The sequence below is a fragment of the Chelonia mydas genome, chromosome 9 (genome assembly GCF_015237465.2).
Source record: "Chelonia mydas isolate rCheMyd1 chromosome 9, rCheMyd1.pri.v2, whole genome shotgun sequence".
NCBI lineage: Eukaryota > Metazoa > Chordata > Testudines > Cheloniidae > Chelonia > Chelonia mydas.
The window spans coordinates 61,431,962-61,452,136 of NC_057855.1; the positions used below are offsets into that span (position 1 = coordinate 61,431,962).

At 53.8% G+C, this 20,175-nt stretch overlaps 1 protein-coding gene across 6 annotated transcripts in view; it reads right to left on the bottom strand.

Annotated features, from left to right (window-relative positions):
- Nucleotides 1-255: 255 nt before the first annotated feature.
- KLF8 (Kruppel like factor 8) overlaps nucleotides 256-20,175 on the bottom strand; it is a 94,265-nt gene continuing 74,345 nt past the window's right edge. For 3 of the 6 annotated variants that reach the window (XM_027826351.3, XM_043522091.1, XM_007063947.4), the window contains 4 exons: nucleotides 16,564-17,116; nucleotides 13,207-13,309; nucleotides 12,656-12,798; nucleotides 256-7,447 (listed from right to left, as the gene is read on the bottom strand). In XM_027826351.3, coding sequence (XP_027682152.1) covers nucleotides 7,266-7,447; nucleotides 12,656-12,798; nucleotides 13,207-13,309; nucleotides 16,564-17,116 — 981 coding nt within the window. In that variant the 3' untranslated portion in view covers nucleotides 256-7,265. The remainder of the gene's footprint in view (nucleotides 7,448-12,655; nucleotides 12,799-13,206; nucleotides 13,310-16,563; nucleotides 17,117-20,175) is intronic. The other 3 variants (XR_006283623.1, XR_005226652.2, XR_006283624.1) reach the window with 2 other exon arrangements.

Sequence of the window (20,175 nt, forward strand, 5' to 3'; positions counted from 1 at the left end):
ATTCCAACATCCTTTGAAACTATCAAAGGGGCAGCCAGCTCCCAGGGCCTCTTTCCCAGGGTTTGGGATGTGCCCACGGCATACTAGGACAGGACTTTGGGAGCTTAGTCCATGCTGGGAGGATACTCAGGCAGTGCAGCTGTGATCGATGTGCCCTTAAGTATGGAGTCCCAATATGTCTGTAGAAGTAGATCCCAGTAGCTGGGGATATAAGAGGGCTAAGATCCCATTGGAAGGAAAAATAAAACAACGTTCCCAAGTTTAAAATACCATTTTATTAATTAAAAAAAAACAACAAAAAAACAGTACAACAATCAAACTGGATAAGATCACTCAATACACAGGGTCACAACAACCATCCCATCCAAACCACTTCATCTTCTCTGGGCTGTAGGAGAGCAAGGCCCCAAAAGAGGGTTGAGGGCGGGGGAAGGAGCGATTGCTTGGTCATGCAAACCTACTGCAGGCTTTTACTCTTCCAATCAGTCTTTCTGTAGGGCTAGGATCTGGCTCAGAGCCACTACTGAACTTACCGTTTGCATGGTGGGCTTGTGTTCCATATGACACATCACTAAAATAATGGACCCAGGGAAAGGTAAGGAGCAGCAGCAGAAAGGATGCAGAGATAGAGATCGGCTAAAACAAATCCACAGCGCGCAGGGAAAGAACTAGCCATGAACAGAAAACTCAGCCAGAGTCGCGACAACACAGAGCCAGCCAAATCTGCGTTCCCAGCATGTTTCACTGGTGCCAGTAACTCTCTGATCACCAGTTAGCAACAACACACATTAAATGCCACACCAGCAGGGCCAAGAGGATCTCCCAGGCGGGGCTGGGAACACAACCCAATTGGAGGTGGTGGAAGAGCGGTTTTGGTTTGATCCAAAAATAAGAGCAAAACCCAAGAATTTGGGGAGCTGATTTACATACCCACCCCCTCCCCTGATGCCAACAACTAGGGCATAAAGGGTCCTTGAGAGAGAACAGTGAGGGGCCAGATTTACACGAAGCACCCCCCCGCTGAAGGCAAGCTCAGTGAGGTGCTTCTCTCAGGGCGGATGATGCCAGAGGCAGCTAGTGGGGCAGGGCTAGGGAATCAGGTCTGAGCTGCTGGGGGCGGCGGTCCCATTGCAGCTTCTCAGCTGTCTGGGAAGCACCAGACCCAGGAAGCCAGTATGATGCACAGCTGGAAAGGCGAGGGTTTCGAATGGCGTCACATGCCACTTGCACTAAGCGTCCATCATTGCAGCCTTCACATCGCCTGCAGCCCACGGCACGCGCGCACTTCGTTATAAGTTATTTAATATTAAAAATAAAATAATAATACTTTTCACTTCATAGCACCTTTCATCCAAGGATCTCAAAGCACTTTGCAAACATTGAAGGAAGCCTCACAACACCCCTGTGAGGTAGGTTAAGTATTATTATCCCCATTTGACAGATGGGGAAAACTGAGGCACAGAGAAAAAAATGACTTGCCCAAGGTCACACCGCACATCTGCGGCAGAGCTGGGAATAGAACCCAGGAGTCCTGAGCCCTGCGTTTCTGCTCTAAGCACTAGAGAGAACGGTCTTACCAAGTGAAAGTTGGAGAAAGGCCCAGATCCTCACACATGTTTAGGCGCCTAACTTCCATTGATACTAAATGCCTGGGAGAATCTGGGCCCAAGGGGATCTGCCCCTGTTCAAGCCATTGTCCCATCGCATGCAACTCACATTTGGACCACAACATGTGAAGAGTGTGATTCCCCAAAAGCTCCAGCCCTCACCCAATTTCTGTGGTGGGACAGGGGTGGGATAGGAGTGGTGGGGGCTTTGCTCAGCCTGCACCCACAACCCCATTGTGGCTGGATGTTCCTGCAGCTCAAGTAACCAGCACTGACATTGTTCACTGATGCTTACACTGAATGTCATCACTTCAGAGATACAGGTTTCAGAGTAACAGCCGTGTTAGTCTGTATTCGCAAAAAGAAAAGGAGTACTTGTGGCACTTTAGAGACTAACCAATTTATTTGAGCATAAGCTTTCGTGAGCTGTCGCTCACGAAAGCTTATGCTCAAATAAATTGGTTAGTCTCTAAGGTGCCACAAGTACTCCTTTTCTTTTTACTTCAGAGTTAATGGCCCATGGATGGGCGAGGCAGTTCACACCTCTGCAAGCTCTAATTTCCCGGTCATGTATCCATTGAGTCAGGGACGCAATACTGGATCAGAAGATGCAGGAGACCTGCTCAACCCCAGCTCACTTAGCCACTGAGAAAGCGCCAGGTTTGCCTCATCCCCCTCCATTGCATTTTCCCTTCTGAGCCATGTGCAAGCGGAAGCAGAAGTTAAGTACCCCAGCTGGCTTCAAATTGGGAGAAAGCACGGTCTGATTGTTCAGGCATGCCAACAGACGATACCCTAAACAGCACACATCTACTCTGCCTTGGAGCAGACGGGGTGCGGCAAGCCCTGTCTACAGACATAACCAAGTTTCAAAACACTGCTGGGAAGTCTGATTTGGGCCCAAGTGTGTTGGAAACAGGGTGATTTGGGGGGGCTCCAATTCAAGACAGCTTAAAGGGGTTGGAAGTGCTCAAAACCCACCCTCTGGAAATCAGGCCCCTTTAAAAGGACTCTAAAGCTGGTCAATTCTAAAAACTGAGGCACCCAAAGTGACTTTTGAAAATCTTGACTGGTATTTTCATTCCCACGTGGCACAGAAAAACCCCAGAGTTATAATCAGGGCAAGAAACTCAGTTCTAACCCTGGTAGATATCTAGACAAGAACCCGGGGCCTTAACCTTCCCCCCATCCCAGTGTAAAGAGGCAAAAAACCAATCCACACTGAAACAAATCATATTTCATAACAGTTTAAACACACCGAGTCTGTCTACACTGCAGTAAAAGGCCCACGACATGGCCGCAGCAGGCCTGAGTCAGCTGACTTAGGCTCATGGAGGTCGGGCTGCAGTACTATAAAATTGCAGTGTAAACATTAGGGCTGGAGCCCGAGCTCTGAGACCCCGCGAGGGGGGTGGGCTCTGAGACTTGGTGCTGCAGGTTTTTAATCACAGTGTAGACATTCCCAAGGGGCCAAATCCTCTGCTGGTGTAAAACTGTCAGCAGTCTATTGACTTCCATGGAACTATGACCATTGACACCAGCTGAGGATCTGGGCCCAGACTGTCCAAGGTATTTAGGGGCCTAACACCCATTGATTTCAATGAGAGAAAAACATCTAAAGACTTTAGAGGATCTGGGCCCTGGCCCGTAGGGCCCAATTGTCTGAGATTCTCAGCACCCACAACTCAACTGAAATCCATGGAGCGTGGGTGAGCTTGGGGACTACTTTGAAAATCAGGCTCCTGATTATTTTATTTTTCGTAGTGTAGATGGGGCAGCGAGGCCTCCAGCAGTCTGTCTTTGCATGCTCCTAGCTACTGAATCCAGCAGGCAGCGGGTTAGTAGTTTAAGGAGAGGAGGGTGGAATAGAGCAACTGAGCAAGGCTAAGAACCAACTCATCAATAACACCATCTTTCAATGTTTGTGTATTACAGCTAGTCGCAATTTGTTCTGCATCCCAAAAATTTGTGCATGTCCAAAAACTGTATGTTCTGGAAACTTTTCATGGATGTTTTATTTGAAATGTATCATTTTTCTACTTTTACTTTTCTCCTTTTCTTTTGTCCCCCTTCTTTTCCTCACCCCCTGCCATTTTCAATGGGAACGGGAAAAAATGAGTTTGTTGAAAAAGACAAATTGAGGGGCCTGGGAGAGGAATAGTGAAAATAAATGGGTTCATTTTGAGCCTTGCAAAAAGAAAACAATTTCAAAACTTTTTCACAAAACCAGCTCTATTAATAATGTAATCTTGGCTACTAACACCATCTCGGATCATGGTATCCAAAGGCAATTTGAAGCATCCCATTCTTTCCCATATCATCTGAGTCTGTAGGCCGTCTACAGTTCTCGCTGTCTCAACATTGCCAACTCAGGAAGTCAGTTTCACTTCTGGGTTCCCAGCCCTGCAGTGTTTGGGCTGCAAACACTTCAAGGGAGGGATTTATTTGTTTAAAGAAATTTTCAAATGTCTACTTCCAAATTCTACTTCCAAAGTACTTCCAAATTCTAAATGTAAATGCTATTTTCTTTAGACTTATATTGTTAAACTCCATAGAAATAGATCTATTGCTCTTAAGTTTTGTAAAAGCCTTTTTTATTTATTTATTGGGGGGGGGGAGGTTGAAATCTAAATTTTGGAACCCAAAACTGTGCTTGACAACTTCTTCCCTTTATAGAGATCACGCCGAGAACCAAGAAAGGGGGATCTGTTTTTACTGGATTGAAACTACGGCCCTTTCCCTCCCACCAACCAAAAGACAAAAAAGCCTCTTTTTAAAAGCAAGACACACACCAATAAAATGCATCTACTTTCCATATTATTCCCATGTAGAAAAACGTCAAACAGTTTTGTACAAATATCTCACAGCTCAAGATTTTAAAATATTTCATGGTAAAAATCCCAAAGCAAAGCCTGCCCTGCTCAGACAGAGGGGAGCTACCGTTCCCTTTGACGTCTCTTGCCCTCCTCGTTTTCTTGTTGTGCTCTGTTGCATGTGTGCACGTGTGTGTTTTGCACGGACGCTCAGGAAACAGCAGACTGAAGAAATTAAAATCAAAACACATGGCCTGTCGGCTTCCCAGATCTCATCTCAGTATTGCCAACCCCGAGCATTCAAAAATCATGAGGTTTTTATAAAACACAATTTTGGGTGGGGCTTTTTTCGCTTGGAGCCTTTAGAGGTCACATGTTCAAAGTTTGCTCCACAACCAGGAAGGTAGGAAAAACTTTGCTCTTCAATGAAAGCTGACATTGTCACCTGAGTCCAGGACCTGCAGCTTTAAGAAAAACACCAAATACAGCCAGAGTTGGCAACACTGAGGCCAGCCAGGTAACAGGAATGTGGGGGATGGGAAAACTCTAGGCAGATCTGTGTTCCTGGTAGGCTGAGGATTGAAGTTCGGATGAAATAAGTTTACTTCCCCATGGAGCTAGCTGCCAGCTGCAAAGTGACCCAGATGGAATTTCAAATGCCAGCCTGTCTGGAACCTCACCCTAAACAATTGTCCTGCAGCTTCAAGCTTTGGAAAGGGCAGCAGGCCCTGTGGGATTTTCCCTCATGCAGAAAGACTTCTTCACGCCCTTCGAGGAAGGGACAATGCCTGGGGAGATCATTTCAGAGGAGGGCTGGCCTGCGTCAGAGGCAGGGCTTGGGATCTCGCTGCATAACCCGCAGGCGGATAGTGGCCACACACGTCTTCCTCCCCTGCTATGGACTGGCTCCAGGTTCCACTGAGGCGCGAAGGAGCTGCAGTGGGTGGCGAGTTGATCAAAACACAGGCACTGACTTTTGGTTTTGCGGGTGGGTGCTCCTCTCCACCCCCTCCCTCCCGTGCGAGCGGCAGGCAGGGCTTCGGAGGGGGGTGGAGGGAGAGAGGCCAAGTGAGGGTGGGGCCTCAGGGTGGAACAGGGGGTGGAGCACAGGTGGGGCCATGGTCCAGGCACCAGGGCCCACAAAAGATTAATCAGGCCCTGCAGCTGCTGGGCAACCCCTATTTTTTTAAGTGGGTGCTTCAGCCCTGGAGCACCCACAGAGTCGGCACCTATGGATCAAGAGCCTTCTTAAATGAAAGGGACGCGAGGAAGAAAGAGAATCTGCCCAGTGAAATGCAGTTGCGGGGCCTACATGAACTCAGCGCTGAGCTGGACTGGGGAGCAAAGGGGAAACAATGTGATAAGCAGAGCCACACGCAGCACCAAACATTTAATGGGACTCCCCAGTCTCTCCCCTTCAGCATATACATCATGTCAATACCAGGATTGCTGGCAGATTCTTGGCTTTAGCTGGAACACCAGATCCCTAGCCCAGGCTGGTGGTAGAACGAGGATCCAGTTTGCCTCATCTTGACGATCTTCTCCTTCCCGTCTCCCTCCCCCCACCAATTCCAGCCACTGTACTCGCCCCCTCTCCCGTGGGCAGCACAGAGGCTGTCTGGCAGGCGCACTCCATCCTTGCATTTGCCAAACTCAAATCCACCAGAGAGAAAGATGCAGACACAAAAAGGCGCATCTGGAAAAGCAGCAGGTTCTTAGCTCCGCCCCTGCAGAAGGGAAGGGGAAAAGCAATTCTTAAAAAAAAATATATATATATATCAACTGTGCACGGACGTGTGTACTTCCAGCCCCACAGCCCCCCCAAAATCAAGTCCAAAATGATCCAGTACAGAGCCCCATGAGTCCACCCACAGCACGGGGCCGGCTCAGCCTCTGCAGGCCAGACGAGCAATAGAAAAATGCAACAGTCCGTGTCCAGGCTGCTAGGTTTAAGTTAGAAACATATCTACTGTCCTATTCCTTGGCCCTGCAGCGTGGGCAGAATTCAGGGTCCCCAACCCACCCCCCCCTAAAATCAGATAAAATCATCACAGTTCCGTGTTCCGCAAAGTTTTCCCTTTTCTTTGTTCCTCGGGCCCTCCCTCCTCAGGTAACACCACGAGCCCCTTGTCCTCAAGTAATGAGGCCTCTTCGCTAACGACCCATGTGCTCATGAAAGAGAGAGATCAAGCCAAGGCCAGGCGGGCTCTCCAATGCCAGCAGTACCTCAGGGAGTGCAAGGGATCAGCTAGGACAAGCCACATTTGATGTGTCGTGGAACAGGAGAGGCGGCAGTGCCAGCTTCACAGTAATGGAGTCCTATTGCATCAGCCCGTTGGTAGGAGACGGCCAGCCCCTAGCCGTGAGCCAAACCCCCAGTCCAACCCCCAGCAGCAGCCTTCTGCCCGCAGCGACGCCGTCCGGCCAGTCTGATTCACTGCCCAAGGCCAGGGTCGTGCTGGGGCTGTGCACACATGTGCCGGACACCCACTGTGTTTCCTGACCCAGGAGGGGAAGGCAATGTGCAAAAAAAAAATCAAAGCCAGATGAAGAGCTGGGTGCCATTTCGAGGAATCCTGGGGCTTTCCAGCCACTGAAGGAAGGGGAGGAGAACAGAAGAGAAGGAGCAGGGCATCTCTCCAGAGCCTCATTCTAGCTCTCATGTGTGTGGTAGGAGGTCTGCTTTCTCAGGTGTGGGCAGCCACAGGTGCCAAGCTGGCATCCAGCCTGCTGCCAGGCTGAATCAAGCTGGGGACGGTGCCTCCCGTCTCGCAGTCTCTCCGCTGTGGCTGGTGAGGCGGGGGTGGGCAGGCGGGGGGCGGTGGAGGAGCCGGAGGCCCTCCCCTTACATCATGATGTGCCGCCGGCGGTGCAGGGCCAGGTGGTCCGAGCGCGAGAAGCTGCGGTCACAGTCCGAGCAGCGGAAGGGCTTGATGCCTGTGTGCTTGCGGAAATGCCGGGTGAGCTCGTCAGAGCGGGCAAACTTCCAGGTGCAGCCTTCCCAGGTGCATTTGTATGGCTTCTCTCCTGCACAGGGAGCAGAGGGGACAGCTCAGTGCTTGGGCACACATCAAACTTCTACCTATTATGGCAGCACCCACTGGCCTCCGTCCAAATTAGGCAGTATCTATTAGGTGCATTATGGTATCACCTATGGCTGTCAGCAGAGATCAGGCATTATTACTTACCAGGGGCATCACAGCAGTACCTACAAGCCTTAACCAAGATCAGATATTAAGGCCTGTAGGCTCTTAATTAGTAATAATGCCTGATCTCAGTTATTTATTAGGTGCATTACAGTAGCATTTACCCAGATCAGGGCTCCATCCTTGCTGCACAGTCACATGGTGAGGACACAGGCTCTGCCTCTTTCCCCCCGCCCCACCCAAGAAGCACTAGGAATGTCTGCTCTCTCCTGGCTCTGTTGGAAGACCTCAGGGAGGTAGAAGCAATCGGAGCACGCTGTGGCTTGGTGGAAGGTGGGAGGCTGTTGAACCTTTAACAAAAACTTCCCTTCTCCAAAATGTTATTTAGTCATTGACGCTAGGCAGATGTAACAACATAAAAATCAATCCACAACAAAAACTGCTATAACCCTCTTGGAACGCCTCTGGGCTGGCATTTCCATCACCTCATGCTGTAGGTTTGCCAGCTCGAGTCTAAACCTGAAGAGCTATCTGAGACACTAGGAGGCTTTGTCAAGACCTAGGCAATCCTGGCTTGAAGGAGCCATGTACCCCTGTAGAGGGTTGTTATTATTGCTGGCATAAGGGAGAGGGGGAGGAGCCTCCATGAGACTGGGGGCTGGAGGAGTTGCTAGGATACTGGAGGGGTGACTAGGATACTGGCCTGGGTTGCTAGGATACCTGTGTGGGTGGGTAAGAGGATGCTGCTATGAGTGTTGTTAGGCTAGCAGGGCAGAGGTGGGAGCAATAGGACATCGGAGTTAAATGCCCCTTGGCTGCGGGGGTTATGCGCATGCCACGCAAGCATTTCAGAGCATCCGAGTGCTGTTCACAGCCCCTCTCCCATGGTATGAAATGGGGGTAGGCTGGAGAGCAGGGCGACATCCTTTTGTATAGAAATGGATGTTTTCGATTATTTTAGGAGGTTTATAACTGTATTTGTTTTCTCTCTCTCCAGCTGGGCTCACAATACTGAGTGAGACAAAGCAGCTTTCAGGCAGGGGGATATGAAAAAGAAACAGTGCCAAGGAACGCTTTCAGAATTCCCCACAAAGTTCAAACTACATTGTTTGCTAAAACACGTGGCATGATCCATAGATATAATCGCACCCAAGTGGCTATGGCTGTGTGGACAGAGACCTAGAACTGGACTCAGTTCACTAGGAAGATAATGCATGGAGCAGAGCAACTGGGATGGCAGGTTTTGCCATTTTAGCAACTATACTGCAGAGCCATGTGCTCGTTGGGGCCAGAGAAACCCGGGACAGAAGAGGCCTGCTGATTAGCCATCCCTTGGCCAGTGCAGGAAAGTTCTCTACTCCACGCCCCCCATGGCACTGTCTATTCAGGCTAGACTCCATCCCTTCCCTCTATCCCACAGCTCTCCCTGTTGGTTTTACGAGAGCTACACTCGCATTCTGCCTGCCTTCGCTGAAGTAGGTTCAGTCGGAGAGCGGCTGCAGAGAGTCTCATTAGAAGATGGAGAGGAAGACTGGCACTAGCCTGGGCTGTGGCCCAGGCAGCTTCAATTCCCTGCTCTGCCACTGACTTCCTGCGTGACCGTGGGCAAGTCACTTAGCCACTCTGTGCCTCAATTTCCCCAGCTGTACAATGGGGATAACAGCACTGCCCTACAGCACTCGGGTGCTGTAAAGACTGTCAGCTGGTCAGATGCTGCGGTGATGTGGACCAGAGAAAAACCAAAGACAGAAAGGATCAAGCAGTGCAATCCCTGCCTCAGTCTGACTGGGAGCGGGCCGGCTTTCTAAGTCTTGGCTCAAACGGCCTCATCAGCTTCAGGTGGATTTGTGTGGAGTAATGGCGCCATCTCGTGGTCAGACGGATTATTGGAGGAGAGGAAAATCAGGAACAGTCAACATGGATTCACCAAGGGCAAGTCATGCCTGACCAACCTGATTGCCTTCTATGATGAGATAACTGGCTCTGTGGATATGGTGAATGTGGTGGACGTGATATATCTTGACTTTAGCAAAGCTTTTGATACGGTTTCCTACAGTATTCTTGCCAGCAAGTTAAAAAAGTATGGATTGGATGAATGGACTATAAGATGGATAGAAAGCTGGCTAGATTGTCGGGCTCAATAGGTAGTGATCAATGGCTCGATGTCTAGTTGGCAGCTGGTATCAAATGGAGTGTCCCAGGGGTCGGTCCTGGGGCCGATTTTGTTCATCATCGTTATCAATGATCTGGATGATGAGATTAATTGCACCCTCAGCAAGTTCTCAGATGACACTAAGCTGGGGGGAGAAGTAGATATGCTGAAGGGTAGGGATAGGGTCCAGAGTGACCTCGACAAATTAGAGGATTGGGCCAAAAGAAATCTGATGAGGTTCAACAAGGACAAGTGCAGAGTCCTGCACTTAGGACGGAAGAATCCCATGCACCGCTACAGGCTGGGGACCACCTGGCTAAGCAGCAGTTCTGCAGAAAAGGACTTAGGTGTTACAGTGGACAAAAAGCTGGATATGAGTCAACAGTGTTCCCTGGTTGCCAAGAAGGCCAATGGCATATTGGGATGTATTAGTAGGAGCATTGCCAGCAGATCGAGGGAAGTGATTATTCCCCTCTATTCGGCACTGGTGAGGTGACACCTGGAGTATTGCGGCCAGTTTTGGTCCCCCCACTACAGAAGGGACGTGGACAAATTGGAAAGAGTCCAGCAGAGGGCAATGAAAATGATTAGGGCACTAGGGCACATGACTTATGACGAGAGGCTGAGGGAACTGGGGTTATTTAGTCTGCAGAAGAGAAGAGTGAGGGGGGGATTTGATAGCAGCCTTCAATTACCTGAAGTGGGGTTCCAAAGAGGATGGAGCTAGGCTGTTCTCAGTGGTGGCAGATGACAGAACAAGCAGCAATGGTCTCAAGTTGCAGTGGGGGGAGGTCTAGGTTGGATATTCGGAAACACTATTCCACTAGGAGGGTGGTGAAGCACTGGAATGGGTTACCTAGGGAAGTGGTGGAATCTCCATCCTTAGAGGTTTTTAAGGCCTGGCTTGACAAAGCCCTGGCTGGGATGATTTAGTTGGGGTTGGTCCTGCTTTAAGCAGGGGATTGGACTAGATGACCTCCTGAGGTCTCTTCCAACCCTAATATTCTACAATTCTATTATTATAATGCAGTGTTCCCAATGGCTCTCTAAAGGAATGGATCTTTCATCCGTGCACCTCATGGATTACGGGATAGGGTCCCAATCCTGCCTTCAGTTACACCCATAAAACCCCCTTCAGAGTTTGGGGGACCCCTTGATCCTACTGAACAACTAATTCAGAGGGGGGGAAATCTATCCCCCCCTTCAGAGAGTATGCAGGCTTTCCTGTTTGCAGGGGTCTGCTGCTGGACTGTGGGGGGCGCTGCCCTGAGATGGGGGCAAGGCAAAGAGATGGATGGATGGCTCAACAGCCCCCTGATTTCTGCAGCCCAGGGAGAAGTGTATTTAACAGCCTCCATCCTGAGCTGATCCCCTCAAGGGGAGGGGATGGAGAGGGCGTGACTCCTCGTGCTGCACTGTACGCAGCCCTATACATTACGGCCTCGCCGGGTGGGGCCAGATGCAGCAGCCGGGAGGGACAGCACTGCATTCTCAGTCACACACGTGTGTTAGAGGAGGACAAAAGCCCTCCCCCATGAAGCAGAGCAGGGAACAGCCTAGGGGATCATGGTCAGCAAAAATAAATCCCCTTCTGAGCCCCAAAGGGCTAATGGTCCTGATCCTCAAAGGCATTGATTCCGATCGGAGTTAGGTGCCTAAATGCCTTAGAGGATCCAGGACAATATCCCTCCAGTATGACATGCCATATGTCCCAGTTAGCCCACTCCAGCAGCTCATCTGGAAGCCCATGGCACCCAGCCACAAAACTCCTCTTGCCCCCAGGGGATATGAATCTCCTCCCCTGGCTCCCCAGCTCTCAAGGCCACACATTCAAATCCAATTGTAAAGGCTTTCACAGACAACCCAGCACTTGGAAGCTGTGTCCAGAAGGCAGACGTCTGCCCCCTGGTGGTTATCTGAGAACTACACACCCATGCAAGCAGAGCGAGGACAGTACCATACGCAGAGAGAGTCAGGGCCTGTGCAGATTGTGGGCAAGTTGTGAGCCCGGAGCAGCATGGCTCCCTTCGCAATTAACCCTGAGGGCTGGCAGCTGGAATTTCCCTCTAATTAAAAAGCCCCCTTCAACGCAGCCTGGAGTAGGTGGCACATGGCTCACAGCTTTCCAAACTGAGAACCCTGGACTGGAGTCACTGGGCATTTGGGCTCTCCCGACTGCAGGGCATGGCCCTGCGCCCACTGAGTTGGGCACAGAGAGGCATGAAGCCAAGGTGGAGATAAGCTCACAGGCCCTTCCTGCCAGACCACAGGATGGACAGGGTCTTGGAGATGCAGGGCATGATCACAGAGGAGTCCCAGGAATGCTGAACTAGGGCATCTCTGGTTTTGTGGGAGGACTTGGTGGGGGTCTCAGCTGTGCTGTCTCTGAGGCTGGAGAGCTCACAAAATGGTCCACTAGCCATTGGAGTTAAACCAAGGTGAACAAAAGTAAGCCAAACTGGGTTGTGTGTTCCCTGTTACCCCACAGCACTGCCCGCCCTCTGCCTCCTCTGGGGATCTCAGCCCAAATGCACTGTGTAGGAAGGGACACACCAGCTCCCAGTGCAGCTACCTTTGTGCTGGTACCCAGAAACCCCTGCCCGGGTGGGGCAGGGAATCTCATCCATCAGGCACTGCCACTCACGGATTGTACTGGAGCCAGTTCAGCACTTGTGCAAGGTCAGCCCTGGAGCAGCTCCTCCACAGAGCAGGGTCAGCACGGGCCCTGGCAGGGCAAGGTTCTGCCCTGCTGACCTTATCCTGTCCCAGTGGTAAGGGGACCTCAGTGACCACGGCCCAGCCATGCCTTAGTCTCTGCTATGGTGAGCAGAAAGGCCGTGGGGGGGGATGGGCCCGAGGGAGAGTCCCCCCCGCAGCACCGAGGTCCCCCGGCTGGGCTGGCAGCAGCATGACACAGGCTGCCCCGCCGAGCCCTACCTGTATGTATCCTCCTGTGTGCTTTGAGGTGGGAGCTTTTCGTGTACACCTTGTTGCAGCCCTCGAAGTCACACTGGTGAATCCGCCTCTTCTTCAAGTCGGGGGACTCGGCCCGCTGCATCCGGGCCACAGGCGACCGCGACCTGGGCAGGGGGAGACAGCAGTGTCACCCAGCGCTGGGTTCCTGGGGGCCCCACCCTCTCCCTGTGGGCTGGCACAGCCCCTTGTAGCAGACTACGCCTGACTCGCGGCAACCAGGGAACCACAGCCCCACCCCAGGGATGGCCTTACCTACCATAGCCGGATTCCACCCCCATAATGGGTAGCACCATGCCAGTGCCCTGGGCAGTCATTTATGAAGCAGCTTTGTGCAGCCTCATCAACGTGGGGGAGGGGAAGCCGATACTCCCTCCCCTGCTGGACAGACCCAATAGGCAAGCCTTGCTTCCTCCGCCCCAGCCCCGTACTATGCAGGTGCCAATCCCAGCTCTATCACCAAGAAGTGGGCCCACCCCAGCCATAGTCCAGGGCAGTGTGTGGCTGGCACTCACTCTCTCTGCAGGTCCTGGAAGGGGGCTGAGCTGCTCTCCGTGACGCTGTCCTCGCTGTCGCTGTTCATCTCCAGGGGGTACATGGAGCTGGGGTCAATTTTCACTGAGGAGGAAAGAGACCCACTGAAACCAGAGACAGCCCCAGAGCCACATCCCCTTGCTCTGTCCCCAGCTCTGCCCAAGGATCAAAGCCACTGCACCATGGGATAACGCTCCCTCTGCTGACCTAGAACCCACAGGGTCCTTCCCCTGGGCTGCAGGGATTGGTCGCTTCACCCCTGCCCAGAGCTGTCTGTAACATTGGCCGCCCCAGCACTGGAGCCCTGAGTCCCCTCTGAATCCACCTCTCCTGCCCCTTGCCCAGTCACAGAGACATGAGCCAGCAGCACAAGGGAGCTGCCTGGCACAGTGGGGGGATGGCACTGGATGGGGTGCGGAGGACTGGACAGACAGGGCAATTGGAGTGGTGGGGAAGGTTCCCAGCCTGAGCCCACAGCACTTCACCCAGCCCCAGAGCCCAGCTCCAGGGAAAAACCTGCTAATCTGTCTAGCGGAAAGCAGCGCCCCAAGCCAGCAGGGGGTTGGCAGCATCTCAGCCCCCACCAGTCACTCAGAGTGGGCTGAGACAGGCCTACCCGTGCTCTGAGGGGCAGCGGGGCCTTCGACACGCCCAGCACAGGAGTCGGTCACAAAGCTGGACAGGGACCGGCTCGCACCCCAGAGCAGGACACCTGGCACAGCTGATGGGGTTGGGGGAGGGGGTTGGCAGCCTGGGCAGGGATGGGGCCCAACAGTTCCCCAGCCCATCCCTGGGATCCAGACCCAAACCCCAAGACCCAGGCCCAGCCCCACCACCTCGTCCCCTCCCCACCCCCTGGGCGAGGCACTGGAGCATAGGTGCAGCCACCAGAAAGAGCTCCCCCTCCCCCCGCTCCTGGTTCATTTCAGCTACTCCCGCCCCCCAACTTCCACACGTGTCCCCGGCCAGAGGGGAACCAGCCAGGGCCTCCGACAGGAAGTGCCTGGGAGTTCTCTGCTCACCGGATGGGAGGCAGGAAGCGCTGGGAGTGGGGGGGAGCCAGTCTAACTGGAACCAGAGCAGCCTTGGAGCCGGCCGCAGGGGGGGCCTGGGAGGGGAGGTCAAGACCCCACCCTGTGGTGAGGGAGAAGGCAGCCTGCCAAACCCCCCCTTCCCCCACTCCCCAGGATGGAGGGCAGACAGACAGCCTCCTCCCACGGCTGACTGACTCACAGCCACTCGACTGTGGAGCCAGGCAGCTCCCCAGCACTGGGGGGCCCGCCTGCCCCGGGCAGGAATCCCAGCTCTGCCATGCAGCTCCGGGCAGTGTGGGAAAGAAACAGGCACTGAGCCCAAGGTGATGGGTGCAGCATGAGAACTGGAACAGATAGGGTGGAGTGGGGCCTGCCAGGCAGTTGTGAGGGGTGGCTGATCCCCTCCCCACAGCCGGGAACCACCCAGCGCCTACCAGTGCTGATCAGCCAGCTGGGAATCAAACCCACCCGCAAACACACAGAGAGCTGGGACCCCTCCCAAGCCTCTGACAGGAATCACATCCTTCCCCCAAACACAGAGCTGGGACCCCGCCCAACCCCACCCCCAGTGCACACACAGAGCAGGGAAACTCCCTTCCTCCAGCTCCAGTAGGAATCATGTTCATCTCCCAACTGGGAAAACTCCCCTCCCTCCCCCTCTCCCCCAAACAGGACCACCACCCTGCCCCCAACACTCTTAGCCAGGAAACAGCCCATTCAGCACCTCCCCTCCATCCTCCCCAGGTGGTCCTGAATTCTGGGTATCCGGTTTCACAGGGCCCTGTTGGACATGCTAAGGGGCCCCAAGCCAAGCTCCCACGCACTGAGGCAACTAGAGTCAGGGACCACCTGTGAAAGCGTGGCTACAAACCCACCCCTCTCCTGCAACTGGGGAGCCCCCCCTGGAGCCCCCCTTGACCAGTCCCATCAGTCCCGGGCACACTGAAGTGCCAGCGCCAGGTGCTGAGTGCCGCCCCATACCCCCAGAGAGCAGCTCCCAGGCAGTCAGGGCTCCCAAAGAACAGGGAGGAAGCCAGCTGAGCCAGGCCTTTATGGAGAAACCCCCTCCCACCCCCACATCAGTAGGCAGGGTCTGATGTGGCTGCACCTTCTCAGGGGTGGGCTCCCGGGCACACATGCTGTGGGTGCAGGGGGATGGTGCAGAGGGTGGGGGAGATTCGGTGCAGAACCATTGGCACCCCACATTGTGCAGGGCTAGGGCATATGGAGAGGGAGCTGCGGGGCCAGTGGAGGGAATGAGGCTGGGAAAGGGGAATGGCAGGGGGAGGGGAAGAAGAGGTCCAGAATACACTGCGGGAAATCCCAACTGCCTTGGAGAGAGCAGCTGGGGAACACAGGCTCTGAGTCCGCGGCCTGCTGGCAGGGGGGGATCAGCGATGGGACTCTCACAGACACCATGGGCTCTGGTCAGAGAGGGGCCAGCAGAGCAGATCCCGACTATGCTAGTGCATCTGGGACACCCAACAGCCTTTCCAATCGCCAGGCGGGGCCTCGCCTTCCCAAGCACATGCTGCATTTCCCGGGAAGTGACTGAGCACGTGGCAGGGCTGACACAAGCCCGGCTGGAACATGGAGTTAGACACCTACCCCTGCTCCCTCTTGCTGGGTTTGAACTCGGAGCCCGTGGAGAAGGAACCGCCCACCTACCACTACCACAACTGGCCACTTGGGGTCAGGGGAGCGTCATGCAGCATCATGCACCTACAGGTGAAGGAAGGAGGCAAGGCATTTGCCCACTGGGCACCACGTGATGCCTGCCCATTGCAGCAGTGCCGGCACGCCAGGCTTCCTCCCACACCCAGACAGATGGGCTTCATCACACTCTGGGAGCGGAGCCAACAGGACCTTATGAAGCCCTGGCTTGGCTGCTGCCTTATGACGCTAGCCCTGGTGAAAGGTACCAGATGGACAGCTCTGCCACGGAAGTGGGTCAGCGGCAGGGCAATCTTCCCCCACGATGCCCCCAGCTGATGTGCTTCAGCCCTAACCAGGAAGGATCCCATCTCCAGGGGTCCAGTCTCCATGGCCCAATCTGTCCATGGCTGGGCCAGTTCTGGGATCCCTCCATAGCTCTGCCAATATCCCTCAAATCCCAAACTACTGCTTCACTCTGCTAGTCCAGCCCTGGGTTCCCCAAGCCTGACCCACAACCCCGCTCCCTCATCTCCCAGTGGTTCCTGCTCTGGGCTCCCCTACCCACTGATCTCTGCCGATGCTCCTCAAATCCTGCCAACACTCCTCAATCCCAACCCACAGCCCTGGGGAAGGGAAGTGAGCCCTTACCAGATCCGGCGTTCTTGCCATCACCGCCGATGAGGGGCACGGTGATGGCGGCGGTGACCCCGTCTGTGGGCATGGTGGTGTAGACCACGGGCAGGGACTGCACCACCACTGGGATGGTCTGTAGATTGCCCATCTTGCTGGGCAGGTTGACCGAGGGGATTGTGTGGATGACGTGCAGGATCTGCTGGCCCCCGCTGCCCTGCGTGGAGGCCAGGATGGAGCCAGGGGACAGCACAGCGGGGATGGCGGACGAAGAGCCCAGCCCCGTGGGTGACATGGAGACCACAGGGGCCTGGATGGGTGGCGCCACCAGCATGGGCGAGGACCTGATGGAGGAGGGCAGCAGGGTGGAGGACTGAAGAGACACCTTGGGCTTGTTGAGTGACAGGTCCACGGGCTCGGCCTGGGGCTGGTTGCAGTCGCTGGCCAGCAACTCTTCAGGAGGCTCCGTCTTTATGTCAGTCAGCAGCACCGGGGGCTCTATGGAGCTGTCCTCCAGCAGCGATGAGGAGCTCATCTTGGGCAGCACCTTACTCTGGACTGAGCCTGCAGCCTGGGAGAGACAAGAAATCAACAATGAGGGCACCGGGGCGTGGACTGAGTGAGGCCAGCACATGGCACTTCCCAAGCCCTCCACTGGGAGGCGCTGCGGCAACTGGGAAGGGGGAAACTGCCCCACACCCTGGGAGGGAGGGAAATACCAGTGTCCCCCATTTTACTCATGGGGAAACTGAGGCACAGAAAGGGGGAAGTGACTTTCCCAAGGTCACCCAGTAGATCTAGGAACTGAACCCAAATGTCCAGATTCCCAACCTAGTTCCCCACCCACTGGGCCACACTGCCCAGCATGACATAAGCTCCATGCAGCAGGGTCAAGGGGCTCTCAAGAAACGCATCCCAGCACTATAGCTAGTCACGGATAGAGACACACAGGACACTGGCTCTGTGGTGGGGGAGGGAAGGGTGAGGTAGCTGGAGCCAACCACTTCTTCCAGGTCATTTTGCTGGCAGATTGCTAGCATCTCCCCCGGCACAGACTCACTACACAGGGGACAGGAGGGAGCTGGACTGCAGCCATCAGACACACAACAGAGCTCAGCCTCTCAACGCCCATCTGTCCAGGTACTGCCATGGCCATGCTCTCCACAGCATTGGAGCACCTGGGGAGGCAGGGGCCATCACTCCCGTCTTCGAGATTAGGAAATTGAGGCACAAAGGGGGAGAGCAGGTTTCCCATTGGTCACAGTGAATCACTGGCAAAGCTGGGAGGGAGCGCCAGAGTCCTGGCTCCCAGTCCTGTGCTCAGACCATGCTGTGGGCATGGGCATCACACCACTAAGCACTACACTGGATTAGAAGGGAGAGCAGATGCCAGAGACATTCACCCTGCCGTGTTACACCACAGTCCCAGACGTGCCATGGTGTGGGTGGAAGAACCCTTGCATTAACCCTTGCGCTTCCAGAAAGCTAGCATTACCCGCACGCCCACCAACATCCTCCCTCGGGAACGCGGCATCAGAAACAGCAGCGTTCATGGGGTAAGCTTGAGAAATTCCTATTCTGGCTTTTTCTGCATTTCGTTTTTAAAAAGAAAGAACTCCTGCCCCGCCAGTTCCAATGGAATGATCCTTCCAATGCACCCAGCCGGTCTGGCATCCCCTCAGCCAGGGGATGGGAGGCAAGACTCATTCACTGCATGTGTGCCTGTGTGCATGCAGGGAAGAGAGCCCAGATTCGGTGGGAGGGGAGACAAGGAGTGAATCTGGGTCATGGGATGAGCCATTTGGAACCTAAGCACCGGGACCCGGAGCCAGTCGGGTGGAGCAGCCACACAGAACTGGCAGAGGGCCACTAGGCTTCAGGCTCCCGGTCTGAGTCAACGATTCTCTCTCGCTCCCATTGCTTCAAAGCGGGGCACTTGCTAAAACACCCGACAAACACCCATGGATGCTGCCCTGGGGTACCACTTTACCGAGCTTCCTGGTGTGGGGAGAAAAGAGAGGGGAAGGGGGAGAGGGATGACTTCAATCCACAGCCAAACCCTCCCTCCCCTGCCACTCTAGAGCAGATGAGGGGGGTTGGGGTGGGGAGGGGAGGAAGCACAGCTCCAGGCAGCTCCGAAGCCCTGGCCTTTGAAATCAATGTGCTGGACACCCTGACCAAAGTCAATTAGAAAATGAGACTCCCCGCCCACCCACCAGTGCAGCCTGGTTCCCCGGCTAGGCCTGCTGCAGGGCGTGGGGATGGTTCCATGACTCTCTTGGGTAGGGAGACTCCCACATGCTGCAACATGCAATCAGCTCATCTTACACAATGCTTCTGTCACAATCCAGGGCAACTGCACCTGTTAGGTTCCTTAGCCGTCCCCAGTCTCGGGTGCAGACCTGTATCTCGCTCCCTCCTGGCTAGGGTTTTCCAGGCTGCACAGCTCCGTGCCTGCACTGGGATATTCTGAGCAAGCCAGACTGCCTGAACAGGCCAGCATCTGCTCTTTGCTTGCTCTCCGAAGAGCTGGAATTGCCAGCAATCACAAGCTACCATGCAGCTCTAAGCAAGCACATTTATTCTTAAGGTAAAAGCATCACAGAGACCATGTCTTAAAAACAGTAAAAAAACTTACACACCTGCTTACCAGAGCTCACTCCCAGCTCCAAGGAGGGCTCTGGTAGGAATCAGCCCTCCAAACCCCCCACCACGAGGTCTTTCCTGTGGTTACAAGTGTACAACAGTCCTCAATCAGAATCAGAACAGTTCAGTCTGTCCTTTGATCTTGGCCTCATGTAACGGGTGATCAGCAGACAGAGGTCCACCCACTGCAAAAGACTGGGTTTGTGCATAACTGGGAGTAGGGAATTGCATTCATCTCCCTCTACAAATTTCCCAGCAAAACCACTTCACATATATTGTCCCAAAAGACCATTTGTGTCTGCCACATTGTTCAGTATAGTCCTTGGGTCATCCAGACCCATAATAATACTTAACCTTTACAACTACTAGAACAGACTCCAAAGATACTTAAACTTAATTCAATAAGGTTTTTCCAAGGATACTACAGGAAATCGCCATTTCTGTCACAACCTCTCATCCCAAAAGGCCCCACTATACACAGGCAGCAAATGCAGCCACTTCTGGGGTTGAGAGTAGCGGCCAATGAAAACACAGCACAAAGAGATGAGACGAGAGAACAGGAGTATGTTACAAAGGATACAGGGGCAACCACAGAGGGCCAGGGAATTCTGAATATCATGCAAAGTGGAAAGGACCCGGGTGACAAAGGTCTCATCTGAAAAAATTCCACCCAACCCAGCAAAACGTGGTGGAATGCCACTGATGCACCTGGGAAGTTTAGTTTGGCTGACTTGACTCTGCCTGGATCTGAACCGACCCTTGAAGGGAAACAAAGCAGTTCAATCAGTAAGTCATCCCTTCAGTGCTGAGTTAGCCACTGGAGTGACTGACACTGACAAGCTAGACTCAGGTTGAGTGCTGCACTGAACACCTCTACATAGCGGCATCTTATGCCGTAAGCATCCAGAAGAGGCTGCCTAGCCTAGTGCTTAGCTATTTCATGAGTAGGACAAGAAAAGGGTGATTTTTCAGTTCCCCACAAGC